This window comes from Serinus canaria, chromosome 20, assembly GCF_022539315.1.
Source record: "Serinus canaria isolate serCan28SL12 chromosome 20, serCan2020, whole genome shotgun sequence".
Classification (NCBI taxonomy): Eukaryota; Metazoa; Chordata; class Aves; order Passeriformes; family Fringillidae; genus Serinus; species Serinus canaria.
The window spans coordinates 1,664,177-1,686,224 of NC_066333.1; the positions used below are offsets into that span (position 1 = coordinate 1,664,177).

The window sequence follows — 22,048 nt, forward strand, 5'->3', positions numbered from 1 at the left end:
GAGCTGCTGCCCTTTGGCCACCTCACAGGGCTCAGCTCTTGGGTGAAATACATGTGATACCTGTTCTAAATGTGGGTCTGTGAGTATCCTGAGCTAGTGAGATGGACCTGTGTACGAGGAAAACAAATTATAATAAAGAATGGGTTTAGAAACACAGACCATGAGAGAGGATAAATGTGGTGTTTCAATGGCAAGTTGTGTCCCAGAAGACCTCTGCAGCTCTTTAGAAGAGTCCACAGGGATAGGGAGAAGTACTCTTACACTATTTTATTTCCAAAAGGCATTCGGGGACCTTGGGTGAGTGATCCCATGGAATGAGGGAAGCCCTCTTACTTGTCTGGTTTAGGAAAGTCAGTGGATTAGGGGCAGGAATTTTGGCTGTACTGACTGACCAGTGAAGATGAGGACTGGATAGAAAAGGAAACTCAGTACAGCTGAGTGTGAAGTGAAGCATGTTGTGGTTAAGAATCCACATTTCACCCAGTAGTGGTGAACTCTGAGCGGTGCAAGAGCACATTCCTGACTGAAGGTCCATATTTGAACAGACCTGCTCTGGCTTCAGTAATGGTCAAGAAAGCAAACAATGTCTGGAGCTGATTAGGAAAGCAAAGCCCAAACAGCCCAAAGCGGCATCAGCTGGAAATCCACGATACATCTTTATCCTGAGCTCTACGTGTAGATGAGATGCAAGTATTGCACAGTGGTTGCCAAGTGTTTCTGCAAATAAAACACTTGGAGTATTTTGGAGTAATGTTCATCTACATTCAATTTTGGGTCTCAAAACTTCAAGAGAGGCTAGGGAAAGGAGGGATGACATTCTCATGCTGCTTCCCATTGCTTGCCCTGAGATCTGCCCTGCAGTGCCACAGCTGGCAGGAGAAGGGTGCTGAGGAGGAGGCTGAGTGCAGCACTGTGTCACAGCAAGGGTGAAATGAGAGCCCAGGTGAGGGGTTCCAGAATGGCAGGATTCCAGGTGACAGGCCCTTGGCATGACAGCCTGGGGCACAAGCACAGTGCAGCCCCTGCCTGCCCCTTTTCCATGTGCTTTCATCTCCAAGGCAGCACAGCATGTGTGCTGATGATGCCAAGAGGTGTTAAGGAATAGTCAATAAAATCAAATTGTATGTTCCCAGAGCTGGGTTCCTATGGGTTCTTGGGATTCTTAAATTGAGCTACAAAGGTGTGAGTTACACAGCATGACTAAAGCTACCTGGCACCTTTGCCATCAGGCAGTCGAAGGCAACCTGTGATTTCAGGTGCTGGGAAGGGTTGCAGGAATGATCAGAGGAACTAAAGGAGTGCTGGATAAATAGGTGATGCTATGAGAAGGGCTGGAATCTAGCTCTGGGGTGAATGTGACAGGAGGGAGAAATAAAAGTCTCGTAACTCTGGGTTCAGGGCCAAGGTCTTGGAGTGTGTAGCTGTGTGTGCTTTAAGGGCCAAAAACTTGTCAGGATTCTTTACAGAGGTTTCTAAACCTCTGAGTCCTCACAGTATAAGTGCAGATCTTGAGGCTTAATGAATCGTTATAAATTAGGAATAATTAATCTATCTTAGAGGAGGACCAACTTTTGTGAATGTAGTGATCATGTATCCCAGCAAATGTCTAAATTTCCTGTGACAATGCGTCTGAAAGGTGATGAAATTATTTAAAGTAGTCAGAAACTGTACTGAGTGCAGTACAGTGAGTGTGACAGGCTGGCAGCTTGTCCAGGGTGTTCCAAGGTCCCTGGACTGTCCAAATCCCCGTGCTGCAGAGCAGGATCACAGGAACACACAACAGCCTTTTGCTCGTTAGAGTTGAATTAGCACTGCTGATCCCTGCTCCCGTGTGGGAACAATGTGTCCTGCATTTCTGGACAGGAGCTGGAACGCAGCCCCTGCCCCCAGAGAGCTTTGGCCAGGCTCATGGGCAGTGAGTCCAGTGCTTCTGTGGCACAGCACAGGATCCCAGCAAAGAGCTCAGGGGTGGGAACTGTCCCTCACACAAAAAAACCTGTTTGTGCCCAGATCCAAGTTACCCCAGCACTGCCCATGGGCTGATCTCGGCAAAACAGAGGTGATAATGAATGGGAATGTGCTGGAGGAAAGCTGCCTCCCGTCCTGCAGCCCGCTGTGGCTGCAGAGGGCTGTTCTCACCCCTTGAACACCTTCTGGAATACCTCACCCCCTGGAAGCTCCCATATGTAACACCTGCCCCAGGAGCCAGGCACAGGGCAGGTAGAAAAAGCCCTGGGGTATTTCTGTGGCTCTGTGGAGCAGCAGCTGAGGGTGGGTTTTGGCAGCCCAGGGCAGCAGCTCACCTTGCTGCAGCCACCCTGGGCACAGGGCTCAGCCTCCTGCCCACCCGGGCACTGTGCTGCCTGATCAGCTTGATCCTCGGGCAGGCCAAAAGCCTGACTTTGGGGCCAGGGGGAGGAAATACAAACAAACCCAGACACTGCTCTCCGTTGTAAATTTTTTTTTTTTTCATAATTTTTTTTTTTTTTAATGATGGCTGTTGGAAGTTGCTCAAAGGTTTGGGCTGTCGCAGTCCCAGCGAGATGGCAGCGTACAGATGAGACCAAGGTGCCAGGTGGCCGTGGTGGCCGTGGTGTGTCCCACCACACCTCTGGTACACAGAGCAACGCGGAGTAGCGTGGGGCTGTCTGATCAGGAGCTCTGATTTCCTTTGGTCCTTCGCACTCCTTCACTCACCATGAGACGTTAGCACGTTTTGTCACTACAGTTCGAAGTTTCGCATCTACGAGCTTCTCACTTACTTTGTAATATGTTGGTAGTAGTTTATGTTTAAACACAATAAACAGCTTGGCTATGGAAATCAGTTATGAAGGACAAAATACAGTTTGAGACCACATGTTAATGCAGTCCTTGTGGGCTTCACCAGACGAATCTAAGTGTCTATCCTGCTTCACCAGAGCAATATTTGAGCACTAATTACCAATCCAGAATGCTAACGATCTCTCTGCTGCTTTGTTCCTCATTGTAATTAGGACTACTTTTAGCGTGTTTGTTGTCCTTGGGGTTTTTTTCAGAGCTGACATTACAAAGCTGTACTTTTTCTATACTAAGTGGACATTCTGTGCATTGCACTTCATTGCACTCAATAAAATTCAGTTATAGGCAGAGGGTTTAGGTTAATCACCTGTTCCCCATGGTGAGCGGGCAAAGCAATTACTGTGCTGTCATGGGTGGCACTTCTGTACAGTGCTGGGCTTCACCATTACACTGCACTGCAAAAGGCTCTTCCATTCTTATTCAACATGGAAAAAAAATCACCATCAACATGAAAATCAAAAGTTTGTGGCTAGGGCACAATGTCCTGAACCACTCACAACTGTAAGAGGGACAAGCAGAAGTACTGTTGTAGGAAGAGATCTGTGGAAAGTCACTAGCTGAAAGTTAAGGTATTTTTTTGCCTTTACCTGATTTTTATGGCTCTGTCAAACATGGTAAACTCATTCTACTGTGTGTCATGCTTCCTTTGGTCCTTGCCAAATATTTGCCTGTGAAGAAGTGGGCAAAACAAGCCCCCAGATTCTGAAGGCATACAATGTTTGTAACATCTACAGGGGTTGGATTTAGTTTTATAAACAAGCCTAATTCTTACCAAACCTTGATTATTTCAGCAAAATATAATGATGACCTCACTCTAAACAAACATCTCCATCTCCTGAAACCCAACACACAAATTCCACAATCTAATTACACATGCCACGGAACAACAACTCATCTTTTCCCAGCATCTGAACGGGCAGAGTGCAGTCTGTCCATACTCATTCCCCGTATTTTGGTAACCATTGGTTCCTGGGTTCTTGCTGGTGGGAGCTTAAACCAACTTACATGACACTTAAATATTTCTTTCATGAGTGGCTCCCAAAACAAAAACCATTATTGGTTTGGTTGTTGTTTTTTTTTTTAAGACCCAATTACTTTGTCTTCAGATTGTCCCAGTCTAGGGCTTGACGTTGCCAGGTGTCTGGTTTGGTGCTTTAGTTTCTGCTCCGCACTCCGGTACCTCTTTGAGTGCTCGGTGGTTCCTCGTGCATTGTGCTGAGTGGCAGCATTGATTAGTTATGAATGTACAAAACATCTGACCAGCAGGTATTGGAAAACCGTATCCAGGTAGATCCCTGGATTTTTTAATAAACTAAGAAGATTTTTTAGAATGATTCAGCATCAGAATGTCTTCTGCTTATGACACTGAAATTGTTCTTGTTCATAGATTTCATGATCTTAATTCATTTATGAGACAGCTATTAAAAAAATGGTTCTGTTCAGAGGTGGTTTAGCTACACTGGAGAATGCTGGGTTTAACAGGGAGCACTGGTGCAGGGAACTGAAGGAAGTTTCCCAGATCAGTTGAAACCTGTCTCGAAGACTCTGGTGCTGGTAGAGTGAGCCGGTGAATGGCACCGTGACTGGCAGGTGACCAAAGCAGTACAAAGGAAAGAAGCTTCACACTGCAAGGCTACCTGCCTTTTTTTTTTTTTCCCAGTTTTCCTGCTTATTTCTATCCCAGAGTGTCCAAAACTTGTAGGTCACTGAAGTAGTTTTGTTTGGTAGGCTTTTCAATGCATTTTTTCCTCTTTTTTGTGTGTGTCCATAGTCCTCATCAGCTCAATGAGTTGAAATGTGTAGCAGGCTGTGTCATACCCATTCCTGGACAGGTCTTTTGTAGTACACAACATTTTGCTGCACTTCTTTGTTTTTAAACTGGAAGATTGTGTATACCAGGACAAGGATACACAGAGACAGGATGCAGGGGATCACCACCGCGATGGCATTGACAGTGCTGGGCATGTCATTTATTGTCACCATGATATCCACATCGTCGTGCGGGAGGCGCCGGTCCTTGCTCCGCTCAACTTCTTTCTGGTTACAGCCCATCCAGTCCTTGAGGATCGACCTGGGGTAGCCTGGCTCCACACTCAGCCTCTGGTTATCAAACTTCCAGTACTCCTTCCCTTTGTAAAAGTAGGTGTAAACTAGGAGACAAAACAGAGAGTATTTCTCACTATTTCCCATTAGTGAGCTGTGCTTGTGGGAGGACATTAAGGGAGACTGGACAACCTGAACACTACCTAGACACTACCTAAGTCAATAAAACACATTTTTCCAGAACATTTCCAAGCCATTGGAATGTGAAGGTGGTTTTGGAGCTGGGATTTAAAGGAGAAGCTGTAACCCTGGCTAGCATGTTCAACATTGCCCACGGAGCACCATTCCCCTTGGCCAAGACAAGCTGGGAATTAAAAGAAGAAAACACTACTATCTTTAAAGGAAGGGTTTTGCAGTGAGGTATTTTTTACTAAGGCATCTGTAAATATGTGCTGATCATTGCTAAGGGATTAAGATCATGTGGAGCATGCCAGCATGTGCCTGGGTATGACAGTGTTTGGAAGAACACCCTGTTTCTGTTCATTCAGCCTGAGGGAGCAAATGCTGAGTAAGATGAATCCTTTTGCCACAGAATCCCAAAGATTTGGCCTGTGTTAAGGAGCAGTGTTGTCCTGCTGCTAATAAAAGGGTGATGCTTTATGCTTCATGTTGTTTGAAGCACCTCCCTCTCCCCAGATGACCCATTTTCTAACGACTCTCAAGTTATTAGGTAAAAAGAGAACAGGAAAAGGGAGCTGTGGTGAAAGTATTGGTCTCTGTCACTGTTCCCCAGCTTAGCTGGCTCTCACTGCCATCCCTCCAGCCTGGTCCAGCTGGAGGTGAACACTGCACCCCAGCTAGAGGTGAACACTGGCCCTGGACAAGGCTCATCCTACAGCCCTCCTCCCACACCACAGCTCCAAATTTGAACACATCCTTAATGGCACAAGCCCCTTCTGTTGGCTCTTTCCTTAACTGGAGGAGGAGGAAATCTTCAAATCAGAGAAATAAATGTTTTAGAAGGAGCCTCTGGAGCTCCAAGCCTCCTTCTTAGAGCATACCTTCAAGGCTAACTACTAACATCCGGCAGGCTGGAGCCTTTAGCAGAGAGCCAGAGCTCACTACAGGTAGATTAGGAGGAAATATAAGTTCCAGCACCCCAAGAACCAGGGCCCAGGAAAAGTTGGGTAGGGTCTGTTGCTGCAGAAAAAGTCCCATTCCCACCAAGCTGGATTGTCACCACGGTCAGCAGCTGAGGAGGTGTGGGGGTTGGGATGAGGGTCAGAAAAGATCTCAGACTGCTGCTGCTCACAAAGCCCAGGTGGACCCCAGGGCTTCTGAGGCTTGATTCCTGGATCAGAAAATACTCAAAGCACTCCACACCCAACTGCCCAGCTCCCAGCACAGACCAGCTCTTCCCGATCTAAGAGGTGCAACTCCTGCAGACACATACAGCCTTCCTTGCTGATGAAAGCCCCCTGAGGAGCCTGAGGGATTCCTCTCCACACGGTGATGGGCTTTGGGTAGCCTGGGTCCGTTGCTCTCTTGTCCTCGTTGTACCTCCAGTACCTGTCCCCTTTGAAGAAGTAAGTTTTGCCCACGGGCTCCCAGCGCAGTGCCGTGTCGATGCCCTCCCGGGGCAGGCAGCTCCCCAGCTCCACCAGGCTGTGAGGGTAGCCTGGCTCTGCCGTCACTTCCTTAAAAACCCAGTACTTATCTCCTAGAGGTGAGTGGGGACACAACAACAAACAGATTGGCCTGTTAGGAGTCGGATCCATATGAACCTAACACACTGCAGTGGACCGCAGCATCTTGAGGGCTTCCAGGTTTAACTGCAATCTGTGAAAAGGCTGCTCCTCCACCTCATTCTGAATCTGAAACCTCATTTCATCTGCTGCTCCTCAGCTCTTGTTTTGGGAGAGCTGTTGAACAGCCCTTTCCCATTTACCTTCTCAAGCCAGTCATGATTTCAGACTTGTCTCATCCCCTGTCTGCCATCCTTTGCTCAGGCTGAGGTGTTGATCAGCCCAAGTTTTTCAGACATTTCTGTTGCCTTTCCCTGGGCCTCTCAAGTTTTAGTACAGTTTAGAAAGCCGAGGTACTGGAGCTGCAGACACAAATGCAGAAGCCCAGGTACTGTGGTTTTGTACTGGCCATGCTTTCCAGCCACCCTTCCTTACTCACAACTTGCTCTCAAGTTACAGGATCCTGTTCAGGCACTGCCACCATACAAGGAGGTAAAGTGGGCCCCAGCACAAGGTTGGCCACTTTGTCTCTTAGGAGACAATTGTCCAGAAATGAGGTTTGGGAGGGAGGATGCCCTGGCAAAAAGTGTTCATGGAGATAAGCAGGGCACTGCCACTCCCTGGGAAATAGGAGCTGTTTCTTGTTATGATATTAAAGCCAACTTCCCCTAATTGACATTAACTCTATACAAAGATGGTCCTGGCAAGGCCAGCCCACACTGAACTGTATTTTAAGGATCAGTGGCTGCTGGAAGTGCCCCCTCAGAAAAGGGCAAGGGTGCAGCGTACCTGTTTTCACCATTTTCATGCCACAAAAGCAGCCTGAGCTGAGGCAGGAGTAGCTGGCTCGTGCTGAACTGTACTGTACCTTTGAAGAAAACGAATTTGCCATCAGAGCGCTCATAGGCTGCGTCGATCTTTGCGGGGAGGCCCTTCCAGAACTGCTCAATCTGCATGGGGTACCCCTCCTGCACACGGTTGTTGCGCAGACGCCAGAACCAGCGATCCTGAGGAAACCAGAAGCCTCCTGAGACTAAGCACTCTTGGCTCGCAGTCAGACCTGGCTGGGTCCAGCATTCAGCACTGCTAATGCATGCCTAGGCCCCGCAACCATTACAGAAATAAGTCCTGCTTCAGGTGACAGCTCCAACCCAGCCCAACGCTGTCTCCAGTGTGGGAAGTGATGCGTGGGGGTTAGATGGCAGCACAAAGGGGGAGATGTTGATTGATGGGGCTATGAAAAAGGGTGGAAAGAAGGAGAGGGAAAAGGAGTAGGGGGGAAGTGAGTCCACAGCTGTAAGCATTGTGACCTCTCCGTGTCTTGTCACTGAGGTGTCATGCTTGTCCTGGTTCAGTTGAAGCTTAGCTCCTGGAGCCCAGGAGAGCCAGACAGCCTGAACATCACCTGGTGACTGTGTGAAACACACAAGGTTTAAAGGCACAAAGGAAGTATGAAATATCCCTTTAGATATTCTATCATTACTTAAAACTGCAGTGGATGCTCAGGGATGAGCATGAGCAGGACAGAACCTCTGACACTTCTCCGAGATACCATCCCAACCTTCAACTAGTTTCATTTCAGGAATCTTCTGCAGCTGATGTGGTTTGTCCATTTAATAACCTTCAATATGTCCCTTTCTACACTTCACACCCATTGGGCAGAGGGAAAACTGCTGGTATTTTGGGAATGGGATCATGGATGTCCATACTCTGTGTGTACTCTAATGAGCTATTGAGCAAAGAGCTGTAGTTTACAAGAACAGTTGACTCAAACTCCCCAGGTAGGTTGAGCGCTCCCGGAGCCGCAGTTCCACGCATCTCACCTCTGAGACAATGAGGCCTGTTCCCAGAGAAGCTCTGGCTGCCCCATCCCTGAAAGTGTTTCAGGCCAGCTTGGACAGGGCTTAGTCTAGTGGAAGGTGTCCCTGTCCATGGCAGGGGGTAACAAGGTGGTGTTTAAGGTCCCTCCCAATCCAACCCAACCCAACCCACTCTAGTATTCTGTGATTACCCATGGTACTGGTATTGCTTCCTGGCTTTACAGATGGCTCCTCTCAGGCTTGGTGGCATCTGAATTCTCTGCCAATGCGCCCAGTTCAAATTTTGGAGCTCAGGATGTCTGAGCATTTTGTAAATCCCATCAGGCATTGTTTTCAAATATTACAGAACCAATATGCTCAAACTTCCTTCCAATATTGCTCAGTCATCACCCTCAGAGGAACAGAGCTATTTTTACAGACATTTCAAATCTCACTACCAAATACATCTATTAACCTTTTCCAGCAATAAAATCAAGGGAAGACTCATGGGTAAGTAGGAATTCTCAGTACCTTGAAAACAAACATTTCTCCTCTAAAGAGAGCCACAGTGTTAAAGTTGCCATCACAGATGTTTGGTTTGGAGCCAGGGAGGGCTGGCCTATCGCCCAGGGGAGGACTGGGGGGTCGTGGCTGTCTCTCGTGTTTTCTTTCCGAAGTGGAGTGAATTCTGCGAACAGGAAGAGTTGGTAAAGGCCTGGTTGGCTCCAGGGGCTCTATAGGAGGACCTAGAAGTGAAAAGGAATATATTTAGCAAAGTGGACAAGCTTGTTTTTTCTGTAAGCTTTAAAAGGCTCCAGGCTGGATGGACAGCACTGCCAGGGATTTACGTACTCGTGATGCAGAGCTCATTCCCTAGAAATTGGGAGCAGACAAGATGCATCCAGATGTAAAAGCTATCCCAAAACAGACAAGTGATAAGAACTGAAGAAGAGCCAGAATGTTTTTGTAGGTCTTCCCAAGGAGGCTGGAGCTAAAAGGAAGGAAGAGCCACACCAGTCACGTTCCCAACTGAAATGAAAGGTGGTAACCCTTGAATAGAAATGTTTAGTAGACCATAAAAAAAGGCAACAAAACACCCTGGAAACCAAAGCAAAACAAAGAAACAAACAAAAATAGGGTGTGAAAAGCAATGCTACATTGTAAGGGGAACTGCAGGGAGCACTTCATTACACAGCAGTGACCAATCTGTGCTGTCCCTGGTGGACAGCTGTGACAAGGGACCTTATCCCACTCAACTGACAACCTCCCAGCACAGCTCTCCCTTTCCATCCTTCCCCAGCTCAGCTCTGGGATCTGACAAGGCCAGAGAAATAAAACCACAAGTGAGCTAGACTGCAGCAGAGGTCTTAAAGAGCCTCTCGCCATAGGATGTTTTCATTAACTGTTAGTGGTAAATCTGGACCAAATCTCACTCAGAGTCACATTTCTTGTTGCTTCTCAGAGAAGGCCATGAGTTAAGATGGCAATAAACAGAAGGCCACTAGAGGAAGGGATTTTAATGGGCTTGAGATGTGAAGATGGTTTATTTGCAGGGATCATGGTTTCAATTTCATTCTGAGCCTGCAGGATAAACGCCCACCTGTGGGGGCTGGTGTCATGGGTGTCATTCAGTGTCACAGACTGGGGCCAAGGTGCTGCACCCCAGCTAGAGGTGAACACTGGCCCTGGACAAGGCTCATCCTCACAGCCTGGAAGAGTCACCCCGAGCTGGGCACCTGCCCAAAGCCAGGGAAGGGATTTATGAAGAAGGATTGAGGTATTCATGGAGTCCACACACCTGTGAGGTTAGAAGAGGGCTTCTGCAGATAAACATTTTGAACTGTGCAATCTGATATAATGGTTTGGTGCCTGAGTCCCCATGGCAGCTTTACTCTTAAATGCTCCATTTTCAGAGGGTTCCTAAAATGGATGAGTGCCTAACATGCCTGGGAAGGGTGACCAGATCAGGAACATCCTCACAGCTTATGACAAAGAAGCCATCAGAGAAAGCCACCTCAGTAATTGTTAATAAGGATGTAACAGTAAGAATATCGTGTGCAGGTGTCATGGATATGATGTTCAGAAAGCACCACTTGGATGGTTAAGTCCAATTTCCTGCAGTACCAGGCAGAAACCTCCACCAGCAAGTCCTGTAATGAGCACAGTGTTTCCAGGGCAGATACAGATTTCAAGCATAGAATATCCTCCATAATGCACAGCAAACTGCTCTAATGATTAAGCCCTATTGCAGCTGAAGTCTGCCTTACCTATTGCCTGAGTTTGTGCAAATTCAGTGCTGTGAAAATTGTGTAAATTCAGTGCTTTCTTTCTTATGTCCAGTGTCTCAATATTTAATCATTTACAGATCTTGATTGGAATGCTTTTAAAATTCTTCTTAATTAACTAAATAGAGCAGTTCCTTTGGTCTGTTGTTGCAATGCCTTTTGGTTTTCAGATCTTGAGACTAACATCTCTTTCCTAAAGCTTTTCAAGTGGATAACTGTATTTCTTCAGGGCAATCTGTCCTCAGAATGTGATACTTTGTGCCATGTGCAGTTATTAACAACTATTTCCATTTACTTTATTCCAGAGCTTTAATGAAAGACATCAAATATTGCTTACAGAAATACTTCATGAGGATTCTCTGATGATGATTATCCTTGGACAGCTGTCTACATGACATGGACACAAATACTACAGTGATACTGTGTATTTCTCATCCCCTCCAATCTTAGCGGGGCAGTGCCCAGTATTTTAGCTGACCATAAAATTTCCAAACTATGATACTGCTACTGCTAGAGACCCGTGGGTTTTCCCCAGATGGGATGCAGATGAGGTCTCCAGACTGTGCCTGAGACAGGAGCAGCAGGGCTGGACCAGGCAGGGTGGGCCCATGCCCAGCAGTGCTGCAGGGCAGCTCAGGAGGTGCCTTTGGAGACATGCCCGGGCCCCTGCAGTTGCTGTGCTTTTAGTCACATTCATGAAATACATCCCTTTTGGACCAAGCTAAACTTGAAGATACGTTTCTGGAGAATATCCAGGATGCCCCAGCTGCAAACAGGCACCAAAGGGCATGGCAAGAGCTGACCCACAAAACCACCTCCTTCCTCCGAAAATACACAACATGGGTGTCTCAGTCCTCAGGATCTTATTTATTGCACACCACTACGTGTGGCTGATCCCCAGACGTGCTGCTGTTCCAGCTGGCAGCCACTGACACTGTCAGCTCTCACCCCCAGGACCTGCCTGTGCTGGGAAGCAAAGGCACCTCCCAGGGGCAGCAGGTCAGCTGCACGTCTGGCACGGGCTGGAAAGCTCCTGCAGGCAGCACTGGCTACAGGGGGACCTGCACAGGAAGGGCTGGGAGTGGAAAGAGGCCCCAGACAGACCCTGCACAAGGACAGCCAGGGCTCTGGTCTGTCCATGCGGCAGCAGGGTTCAGCTCCTGCCTGGGACAACTACAGAGCAGGAAATCCACAACCAGCTCTGGATGTCAAAAATGGCTCTTGGTGCCAGTGACAGAACCCAAGTAAATGAAGCCTGAAAACCAACAATTCATATGCTCACTGAAGGTGAACATGCCTGCACCAGGAAAGAGGAGTCTTGACTGGGACCCAAGCAAGAGGACAATAATCAGTGATTTACTGAGCACTGCAGACACTCATTAAACAGCAGCATGACCCCTTCTCTCCTGTGCTGCTTTCCCCATGGATTTCAGTGGATGTGGCTGGTAAATAACACCGGAAAACCTCTAATGCCTGTCCTACCTGAGAGGATTCCCCTGCCAACAGCCTGGCACAAGGGTCAGCTGTAGCCAAACACAAAGGAGGTGCAGTTTGCTGTTCCCCACCCCCCCACTTTGCAAGGGGCAAATGCTGCCATACCAAACCAGAGATGACCACAAGCGGTTAGGATGAGGACATGACATTAATTTTCTTCTCCTCTCTTTAAACAGAAAAAAAGGGTGAGACGGGAGTAGCATCCAAATAAAAAAAAAGATGAACATGTCTGACAAAGACCCATGGAACACAGAGAATCTGACACACAGAGAATCTGACCATGAGGTGCAGAATGGGGACTGTAGTGTTGTGCTTATAGGATGGAAATTTAACACCTCCATGACTGGAGTTACTAATTCACTCTCTCTGCACAAGTGAGGACCACCGGTGTACCCAGCCACAGCCTGCCCTGCCCTGTGCCAGCAGTCCTGTACAGCTCCCCTGCTCACCTTCAGTGCCCAGGGCCTGTCACAGTCATCTGTGGAGAAGAGGAAAGCTCAAACAGCACATGCAACCCAGGGCACCAATATAAAGTTTTAATTAGCCCTAAAATGCCAGTGAAGAACCGGCATGGCAGAAGCAGTTTGTCCTGGTTTGAGAGGAAGTGAGTTTTTTGGGATGCTGTGGTCAAACCAATCAGTGCTCAGATTTGAATATTGGCACCTGGTGCGGCCACGGAGGACATGGAAACGCCCCTGAGAACACAGGGGGTTAAAAGCTGAGCACTCCCAGGGGAAGCTCCCTTGGGGGAGATCAGAGCTCCCTTGGGATCCCTCAGTGAAGGAGAGATCAGAGCTCCCTTGGGTTCCCTCAGTGAAGGAGAGATCAGAGCTCCCTTGGGTTCCCTCAGTGAAGGAGAGATCAGAGCTCCCTTGGGATCCTCAGTGAAGGAGAGATCAGAGCTCCCTTGGGTTCCCTCAGTGAAGGAGAGATCAGAGCTCCCTTGGGTTCCTCAGTGAAGGAGAGATCAGAGCTCCCTTGGGTTCCTCAGTGAAGGAGAGATCAGAGCTCCCTTGGGTTCCCTCAGTGAAGGAGAGATCAGAGCTCCCTGCCCGGCTCCGAGCTGGGCGGGGAGGCCACAAGGCCTGAGTGAGGTAGGCCGGGCCTGGGACAGAGAAGGGAGGGGAAGGGCCCTGCAGGATGGAAGGGTGGAGGAGCACTGAGAAGCTTCAAGCAGCCCCCCCAGGAGAGAGAGAGAGAGAGAGAGAGAGAGAGAGAGAGAGAGAGAGAGAGAGAGAGAGAGAAAGAGCTGGTGTCTGTGCCTGTGCCACCTTGAGATTTGATAGCACATGAAGGAAAAGTGGGGCGGTGGATGTGGTGAGAAGGTGCCCAGCTGGGCAGCCATGGGAGTTCTGGACAGGCAGAGCCTGAGTTTTTAACCCTTTTCTTGGATGATGGGAACCTTAAAAATGATGGAGTTGAATGAGAAGAGAGACAGAGATGAGATAAGAGAAATGGGCCATGAGAGAAGTTGAGAAGAATCTTAGGTGGGAGGAGGTGATGGAGTGGCCTTTGGCTGGACTTTTCTTGTATGGCCATGGACAGAACCATTTTTCCTGGGACACAGAGACTGCATTTAGGGGGAGGCAATGGCTTGGAGCCAAGAGAGTGCAGTGATGTGATGTGAAGGAGTGCGTGAACAGAGACGACGGGTGAGGAGGGTGGTGGTGGTGCCCTCCCTCTTCAGGGAAGAAGAAGAAGATCTCTGTTCTCTCGAGACCCCTCTGCCCCAGGGGGTGAATTTGGGGGGGACAGATGTCCCAAAGGAGAGAGACTGTGCTCTTTTTGGAACTGGGCAAAGCACCCTTTAAAAAGGAAAACCCTAGAAGCAGCTCTGGTCCATGTGCAGTGGTGAGAGCACTGAGCATGGAAGGAAGATGTCCCAATGGCAAAATGATCTTCCACGTGTGACATGGAAACACAAAAGGTTTCAACTGTGTTTCCTGGGGAAACCTATAGTACAAGAGGGACTCCTCTCTCCTTGATGAACTGAGAATTGATAATCTGAAGGGTGGTGACGGACTGAGAATGGGTGATCTGAGGGATGAATGCATTGGAAATTTGGTGGGGGGGGAGGAGGAATGTTTTTGGAAGGTTTTCATCCTGAGTTTTGTGTGTTTCTTTATAGCTGTAGGTTAATAAAGTTTTTCTCCTTTTATTTCTAAGCTGGAGCCTGCTTTGCTCTATTTCTGATCACATCTCACAGCAGACACCAGGGAGAAGGTATTTTCATGGGGGCACTGGCATTGCGCCAGGCTCAAACCCTGACACAGTTGTACACCCCGTGGTCAGGATGATGCCAAGCAGCAAGGAATCAGATGAACTAGGGATTTGCTTTAAGGAAAACATTTGCTAGATCAGTGGAGGGAGATCTCAAGTCAGGCCCAACAAGGGAAGCTGGCCCTGTATGTACTCACTGCTGGCCATGGCCAAACCAGTCCTGGCAAGGCTTCCCACACATGCTGCAGGTGGTCTGCAACCTGCTTGGATGCAGGCTTTGTCATTTCACTTCAAATGAAGGACCTAGCAGAGAAGGACCTCTTACTGTCCTTCTCTGCTAGCCACAGATGTTTCCTTGTTACCTTTCACTCATTTTTGTTTTTATAACCTAGGCCTTCTAATTTATTCTGATTGAAGATTCCTCTCTCTAGGCTGCCTTTTCATTTTTAGCTGCTGCCTCCACTTAGTCCCTGAGTGTGGCTTAAGGTGGGAGGTGATCCTTCAGCTGTGCACATTTAAAGAGCAGAGGAGTACACTGAAAACATGGAAATCCTCAGGTCCAAGTGCTACTCAGGCAGAATTTGGTGTACAGCTATGGGGATGGGAAACAGAAGCACAGCCTGTCAATTGGTGAAGAAAGTGCTCCCTCATAAGACCTAAGGCACTGCAGAGTCCAACCTGGCACAAAAGCAGAATGAGCAGACCCCATCCATTAGGAAAGGTCACTGGTGATTCCTGTTTCCGGACTCCCATCACAGTTACCTGCCTCCAGAACAGCTCAAGGCAGGATGGAACAGGTTCACCATGAGTGTGTGAACAAAGAGTCACTTAAGGCATGCTGGCACTTGGTAATTAATACAGAGACTGATCACACCCACCCATGTGAGCAGGCAGCAGAGCACACAAACCAAATCCTCTGCCACTGCGCTTCTGAGCAGCTTCAGAGAATCAGCCACGGGAAAAGTATCTAATTAGAAAAATCTAAGTGAGAGAGGTTATTGCATGGGTTTGCAAATGGGCTTGAACACAGTCACCTAGTTATCCTGTGTGATCCCAGCACCAGAGCCAAGTCCATCCATGGGACTGATCCTGCAGCCACTTCCTCATTGGAAGCAGGTAAGAAATCTCCTGGAGCTGAAAACTCTCCATTCTGGAGGGAAGCAACTTGCTGGGATTCTACAGACACTGTGTGGAGAAGAGTTTCTTCCTCTCTATCAGAAGCAAGGCAAAGAATGTCAGAAAGATTTTGGGTCACAGCAGATCACCTTTAGAGTGTGACTTCCACCACTGGCACTTAGCCTCCTCCCTTCATGCTTCCACAGTCGCAGACCATCTGAATACCAAGGTGACCTGTGAAGATAACACAGAGAGAGGAGGCATTTAGGAGCCACTGTGTCGATAGTTGAGGACAAAATATAATTGTACTGTCCTCCTGGCTATTGACAGAGTGTTCCCTCAACTGCACAGCACCTGCCTGGAGGCTCAGCACCTTCCTGGCTCAGCCAGTCCAGCCAGTGGCTCCCCAAGCCTGCCAGCACAGAGGAGGCTTTGGGTCAGCTCAGGGGACAGAACCATCCACTTGCAAACAAAGGCCTGTCCTTATCTTCTTAATCTTCACTCTGAGAAGAAAATTATCCTCCAGACTACTGTTATGGTTTGAATGACTGAAGGGAGGTTTTGGTTTGAAAAAGCTGAGCTGCCACCACGTTTCTGCAGCGCTGAGGCAGCTGTCCAGGGACACAGGCAAGGCTCCTCAGCCTTCTTCCAATCAAAGCCTATGGCTCCAAGGGAGCCAGGGAGAGCAAGAGAAACCACCTGGCTGCTCTGCAGGCTCCAGGGCAGTGCAGAGAGGCCCCTGTTCACACTACAGGATGTAGCTGCCAACAAGCCACCTCAGAGGCCAGAGATTGTCCCCAGAACTCCAAGGGCAGGAAGGGCTCCTTTCCCTCACTCACTTGACAAACTCACCCACAGAGCACTTTGCACTTCTGGGCTCAGCCTTCAGGGCTGAAGCAAGTTAAGATGTCCCAGTTGCCCTGGGACCTTGTCACAGAGCAGAACAAGCCCCAGCACTCACAGAACAATGGGTGGACAGCCAAGGCCCCCATGATCATCACCGGGTGGCAGGAAGGGTTTCTTGAGCCCTTCTCACACAGACATTCTCCTCTGAATGACAACTGCCACCCAGGTGACAGAGCATTCACCTGGGAGCCATGTGTCCAGAGCAGACATCCTTGCTCTAAGCCAAAGGAATGCTTTCCTGGGCTCTGGAACGAGGTGATTTACCTTGCACTTGGGTTCTCTGCTTTGGGTCAGAATTCCCAGGCTTAGGCAGGCAAATGATGAAAGGTTAGGGCTCTGCAAGATGCTCCAGTTTCCTTCTGGAAAAACTTTCAGAAGCCTGACATCTGCTCCACAGAAAAACAGAACATTTTTCTATACTCAGAAGAATCTGTAGGATGAGAAAAGTATTTTCTGCCCAGCCACAACACACTCGGGTGTTTTTCCATCAGCTGAGAAACCTCCCAAGAGAGATGGGCTCCCTCTCAGCCTCCCCTCTGGCAGAGTTCTCCAGGTGGAGGCCAAGGACAGCACTGGGAACAAGGCAGTTGCTCCCTGTGTTTCAGAGGAGTGGGAATGAAGACCTGGCATTTGGCAGGTGAGGCTCTGTGGATGCACCAGAGGTGGAGTCTGGTGTTTTCTGCTGAGTCCAACAGAGTCTGTGGACAGGAGGAAAGGTGCAAATGAAGTGATGCAACATAGAGAGGGTGTCTGGTATCTATGCAATGTGCCAGAGATGTGGCACCAGGGCACATCCCTCCAGATTCCTGACTGCCAAGCATCTTCCTTCTTTTCTCCTCCTATGAGCACAGGGCCATGGGGCACAGATCCACAAGCCCCAGATCTTGCAGCTTCTACAGATGAGGTCTTGGATGCCACTCTGTTTCCTCCCCATGTCCAAAAGGACATTTTCAGAGAACATTTCCAGGTCCCACATGACAGCAAAGCTTGCTCTGATGGTCCCACTCACAGTGCAGTGTCACCACATGGAAATTCTCCACCAGGTCCTTGTGCTGTTCCCTCACAAGCCATCTCACACCTGGGTGCAGCTTACAGTGCCCTGGGATGGTCACAAGGGTCTGTAGCTTACAAGAGTCTCTATGGCTGCCACGGGAAAAGGGGGAGGTGATGGAAGTGCTGCCCTGAGGGGCTGAGGCTGGCAGAAGGCCCTGGTCACTCATGGACGCTGTGCCCTGCTGATCCCCTGTTCCAGGATGTCAGAGCTGGTGCTGTCCAGTTCCTCTGCCAGGGGCTGGAGTGGTTTCATGTCCACTCTGGACCTCAGGCCTTAGGGGTGCAGCATGTGCCATGACTGGGATCTCTTCTCTTGAAGATGTGTGAGGCTGAGAGTTCCTCACTGAGGTTTGGGATGACCCAGATCTTTGAGGATCCAGGGTTGATGCCCTGGTCTACCTCTGAGTGATTAGGAGACCTCCCTTTGTGACCTCAGGCTTTGAAAGGCCCTGGAAGGTAATGGCCTGGTTAAGCAGCCCTGTGCACATGAACTTTCCCTGGACTTCACGTCAAGCCCTCTGCTGCACAGACAGTGCCACAGGAGCCACTCCCATGAGAGGATGCCTCATCACCCACTGCAGACCAGCACAGAGAGCAGGATGTGAAAATCAGGGAATCACAGAATGACTCAGGTTGGAAAAGCCCTCTGAGATGATCAAGTCCAGCCCTTAACCCAGCACTGCCAAACCAACCACCAAACCATGTCACCAAGTGCCACATCCACACATTTTTTGACTGGGATGTGGCTCTGCCACTGCCCTGGGCAGCTGTTCCAATGCCTGACTGCCCTCCCAGTGAAGAAATTCTCCCTAATACCCAGCCTAAAACTCCCCTGACACAACTTGAGGCTGTTTCCTTTTGTCCTGTCAGTTGTTACCAGGGAGAACCCTGACCCCTCCTGCCAGGACAGGGTGGCCAGGGCTGCAGAGTGCCCAGCTCAGGCTCTGTGACACAGCCACAGCTGAGCAGCTCTCCTCTCTCCACCTGCAGCTCTGGCTTCAGCACTAGCAAAGGGAAGAGGCAACTCAGCAGGACATCCAGGGCACCTGCAAACTGGTGTCACTTCCAGTTTAATTCCTTCCTGGGCATGTCACTTGTGACAAAGGCACATGAATACAGAGTGGGATACCCTTCTGAAAAACACACACAAGTACAGCCCTGCTGTTTCCTTGTTTTGTCAAGGAATATGCTAGCGGAAGCAGCTCTCAGGAGACAGAAATATTGCTGACTGGTGTTCCAGCTCTGTCACACAGGGAGCTGCTGGCCTTGCTCTCAGTAGCTCAAAATGGAAGTGACATTTTAAACATTGACCTTTTATCAGCACAAAGCACAAACAAGAGTTCACATCACCTACTGTCTCTGAGGGTGAGTTTTGAAATGAATTCAGCAGAAAATAAATTAAAAATTCAACAAGCCATTATATGACAGATCTGGACATGTTTCTTTTCTAATGGATAAACACAGATACAATATAAACCACATTTGAAATGCATCATTCTCAAAAGGCAACAAAATGAACTTCACCTTTAGCAGAATCTCTGTTCTTTGTTCTAGCAACTTCAGTGGCATTAAAAATTGGAAGTTTTGATTATAACTATTTTTTAAAAAGGACACTACAGGCAAGACAGTGGCTCAGAGTCTGATTTTGCAGAGTAGGTTACTAAATAAGACATATTGAGCACATGCTGCTGTTGTGGAGAACGTCAAAGCAGCAGGAAAGCAGGAGAGTTTGGGTTTTGGAGAGGTTCTCTGCTAGATGGGCTTTTGGTATTCCCAAGGCACAACAAAGCAGAGTGACACTGTGGAAATAAAATACATTAGCTGAATGTTCCTGCTAAGGCTACGAGAAGGATATTTCAGCAGTTTTGAGATCAGATGAAGGGTTCTGTTCTTTCACCATTAGTTCCAGAGAGAAACATCACCTGCATTTTCCACAATTTCTTTGTGAAACATAAGCATAAAACCTAATTTTAAATTGAACTTTGTTTTTTGGACAGTAACTCTGAACTGAGGGCTGAAATCTCTGCCTGGGGAAGGAAATTTCCTGCTGCAGAAGCTGCTCCTTCTCCCCACTGGATGAGTTATCTCTACAACCCCTAACACCATCCCCAGCCCATTCCAGCTCAAAGGCCTCAGAGCCCCATTCTGGGCAGTGCTGGTCCCAGCTCAGTCCCTGCTGATCTTGGTTTGAATCCCAAAAGTGAAGCAGGAAGGCTGTCAGCTCCTTATCTGCTCCCTTTCCAAAAACATGTCTGAAAACAGAGAAACCAGTCATTTTTTCTTGATTGTACTTCCACTGTCTGCAATAAATTGCAGCATTTTTTCTTTCTGATTAATCGAAGTTCACAGGAACTAAATCAACATTTCAAAATAGAAACAGCATAATGGCATTTTGGCAGCTTTCAGAAATGAAAACTTAGATCTATTACTTAATGAAAGTTTAACACTGAATACCCCAGCACTTTATTTCAAAACCCTCCAGAGTCTCTGCTATCCTGAGCACCAGAACATGCACTGTGTTAAAGTATTCATAATTAAACAATACCATAGGACAATTAATAGCAACTTCACTTGCTAATGACTGCTAAGAAGATGCACCAATGAGATGAGATAGTTCCCCTGGGTGTACTTTAAGCCATCTTATTTTACATGTTGGACCTTTATTGGATATCTGCCTCACACTGAGGCTGGACTGCTCTCTACAAATGCCTGGTTTTTCCCACTGCCCTCACAAGTCAGAGAAATTAGCCCAGAAAAAGACTTTTCCAGGCATCTGCACTGAAACAATGAATCTCAATCCTATCACAGAATCTCAATCTATCACAGAAAACAAACACCAAATCTGACTCAAACAGCTGAGATGCAATTTAGGTGTCTAAAGGCTTGCTACACTGCTTTAGAGTCTTACAGGTCTTGGCACACATTTTATTAGCAGCAGTTTCAAATTCACTGGCAGACCATTGATGGAAAAATTGAGTATCAGGCCTGCCACCAACCTCTGCAGCAAGTCCTGAGAAACACCAGCTTTCCCAGTGACCACCATCTTACAAGTATTTTTTTCACCTTTAATTCATACCACATCTGCTCTGCTGCTTCTGGGAGCTTATGTTTGACTCCAGCTGCACAGTTCCATAGCACAACTGCTCTGTGCTGCATTTATTAAGTAACCTCTCCGTCAAAGAATTAACCTCTCTTTCCACAAAGAATGAAATCAGGGATGTTTGATGAAACAGGTTATTTATCATAGGTTGCCACAGACTGTGGCCATTAGTGTCAGTCTCCCCTTGTGTTCCTAAAACCTGGATTTGTCTTTGCTCTCAGAGTCTCCTTCAGCCAATAATTCTGTGAATTCCTGTCCTCAGGCCCTGGTATCCATGATCCCATCACATGGCACTACATCATATGCAGCCTCTAGGTCTCCTCCCATAATAATCTCTCTGCCCCTTTTCTATTTTCCTGGAGCCAAATATCTTTGTGGCCCATACTGTATAACATGGTCAGCTGGAGACTGAAAGAAGCAAAGTGTTCCCTAAGCAGATCCAGACTTTCTTTCCTTCACTTTATAAATAATGAGGGGGAAAAAAAGAGTAAAAATACTTTTTACCTTTCTTTGATGTTCCAGGCTCTTTGCATTCTTTTCCTTTATTTGCACTGGTTGTTCCTAATGGACAAACCTTGGGTACAGCAAAACCTGTTTTTCCCTTGGCAGTACTCCTTGATTTGGGGACACAGTGAGGGATGGAGCAGCAGTGGGATCACAGAGGTTTGGTTATCCTGACTTGTGCAGTCATCTGGCACTTAGTCCTTGATGAAGGGCTTTAAGCAGCTCCCCACTCAGCTCTGGCAGGAAATGCAGCCCAGGCACGTGGGGGCACTCCCTAGGCTCAAAGCTGGCCTAAGCAAAGAAGTAGGTAGGGTTGCTCACCATAGATTTTCTGAATTCCTTGGAGGTCATCCTGGGGCAGTTTAAAGTTGTGTGTTTCCATGTACTGGTAGAAAGGAGCCATGATGGCACTGGGATCATTGGAGTGTTCCAGGCCCAGCGCGTGCCCCAGCTCGTGGACGGCCACCAGGAAGAGATCATTCCCTGTGGGGGGAAGGCACAGCCAGGTCAGCACACACAGCCCAGGTCAGCACACACAGCCACGGCCCCAGGCCATCCCAAGCCCCTCTTGCCCATAAAGCCAGAAGCAAAGGCTTTGCTGTCCTACTGCCAGCAGGTCACAGTGCCAGGGTCAGCTCCTGGAGATGCTTTTAGTCCCAAAAGCCTGCACAGCCTTTAGCCATTGTCAGAGAACAGGACAGAGGCTGCCAGCCCCAGAGCAGGTAAAACAGGCAGTGCCTGGAGTGAAAGGTTATTGACTGTAGACTCCTTTGTAGAGAATTTACAGAAAATAGCCAACAAAATGGTCACTCTGATACCACTGGCTCCTTATCTGAGTGCTGCAAGAAGTGAGAGCATGGACAGTCTGCTAATCAGTGGTGGGGTGAGTGCTTTGTGCCCCTTCTGGGTCCTCTGGTTCCATTCTCTGATCAGCCCTGGACCAAC

General features: G+C 48.2%; 1 protein-coding gene across 1 annotated transcript; it reads right to left on the reverse strand.

Moving 5' to 3' along the window:
- Nucleotides 1-65: 65 nt before the first annotated feature.
- Nucleotides 66-21,751, reverse strand: LOC103823657 (matrix metalloproteinase-24). Its single transcript, XM_030231933.2, has 5 exons — nucleotides 21,425-21,751; nucleotides 8,957-9,171; nucleotides 7,495-7,633; nucleotides 6,335-6,601; nucleotides 66-4,988 (listed from the first exon to the last, which is right to left on the reverse strand). The coding sequence occupies exons 1-5, from the start codon at nucleotides 21,504-21,506 to the stop codon at nucleotides 4,651-4,653; spliced, it is 1,041 nt and encodes a 346-aa protein (XP_030087793.2). The 5' UTR covers nucleotides 21,507-21,751; the 3' UTR covers nucleotides 66-4,650.
- Nucleotides 21,752-22,048: the final 297 nt, after the last annotated feature.

Bases quoted from the DNA above. Each gene is read 5' to 3' on its own strand.
- LOC103823657 (XM_030231933.2), bottom strand. From the start codon at position 21,506: ATGGCTCCTTTCTACCAGTACATGGAAACACACAACTTTAAACTGCCC. The intron at 6,602-7,494 runs GTACAGTACAGT...ACTCACCTCTAG, and splicing joins CAAATTCGTTTTCTTCAAAG to GAGATAAGTACTGGGTTTTT. The intron at 4,989-6,334 runs GTATGTGTCTGC...TTTGTCTCCTAG, and splicing joins TTTCATCAGCAAGGAAGGCT to TTTACACCTACTTTTACAAA.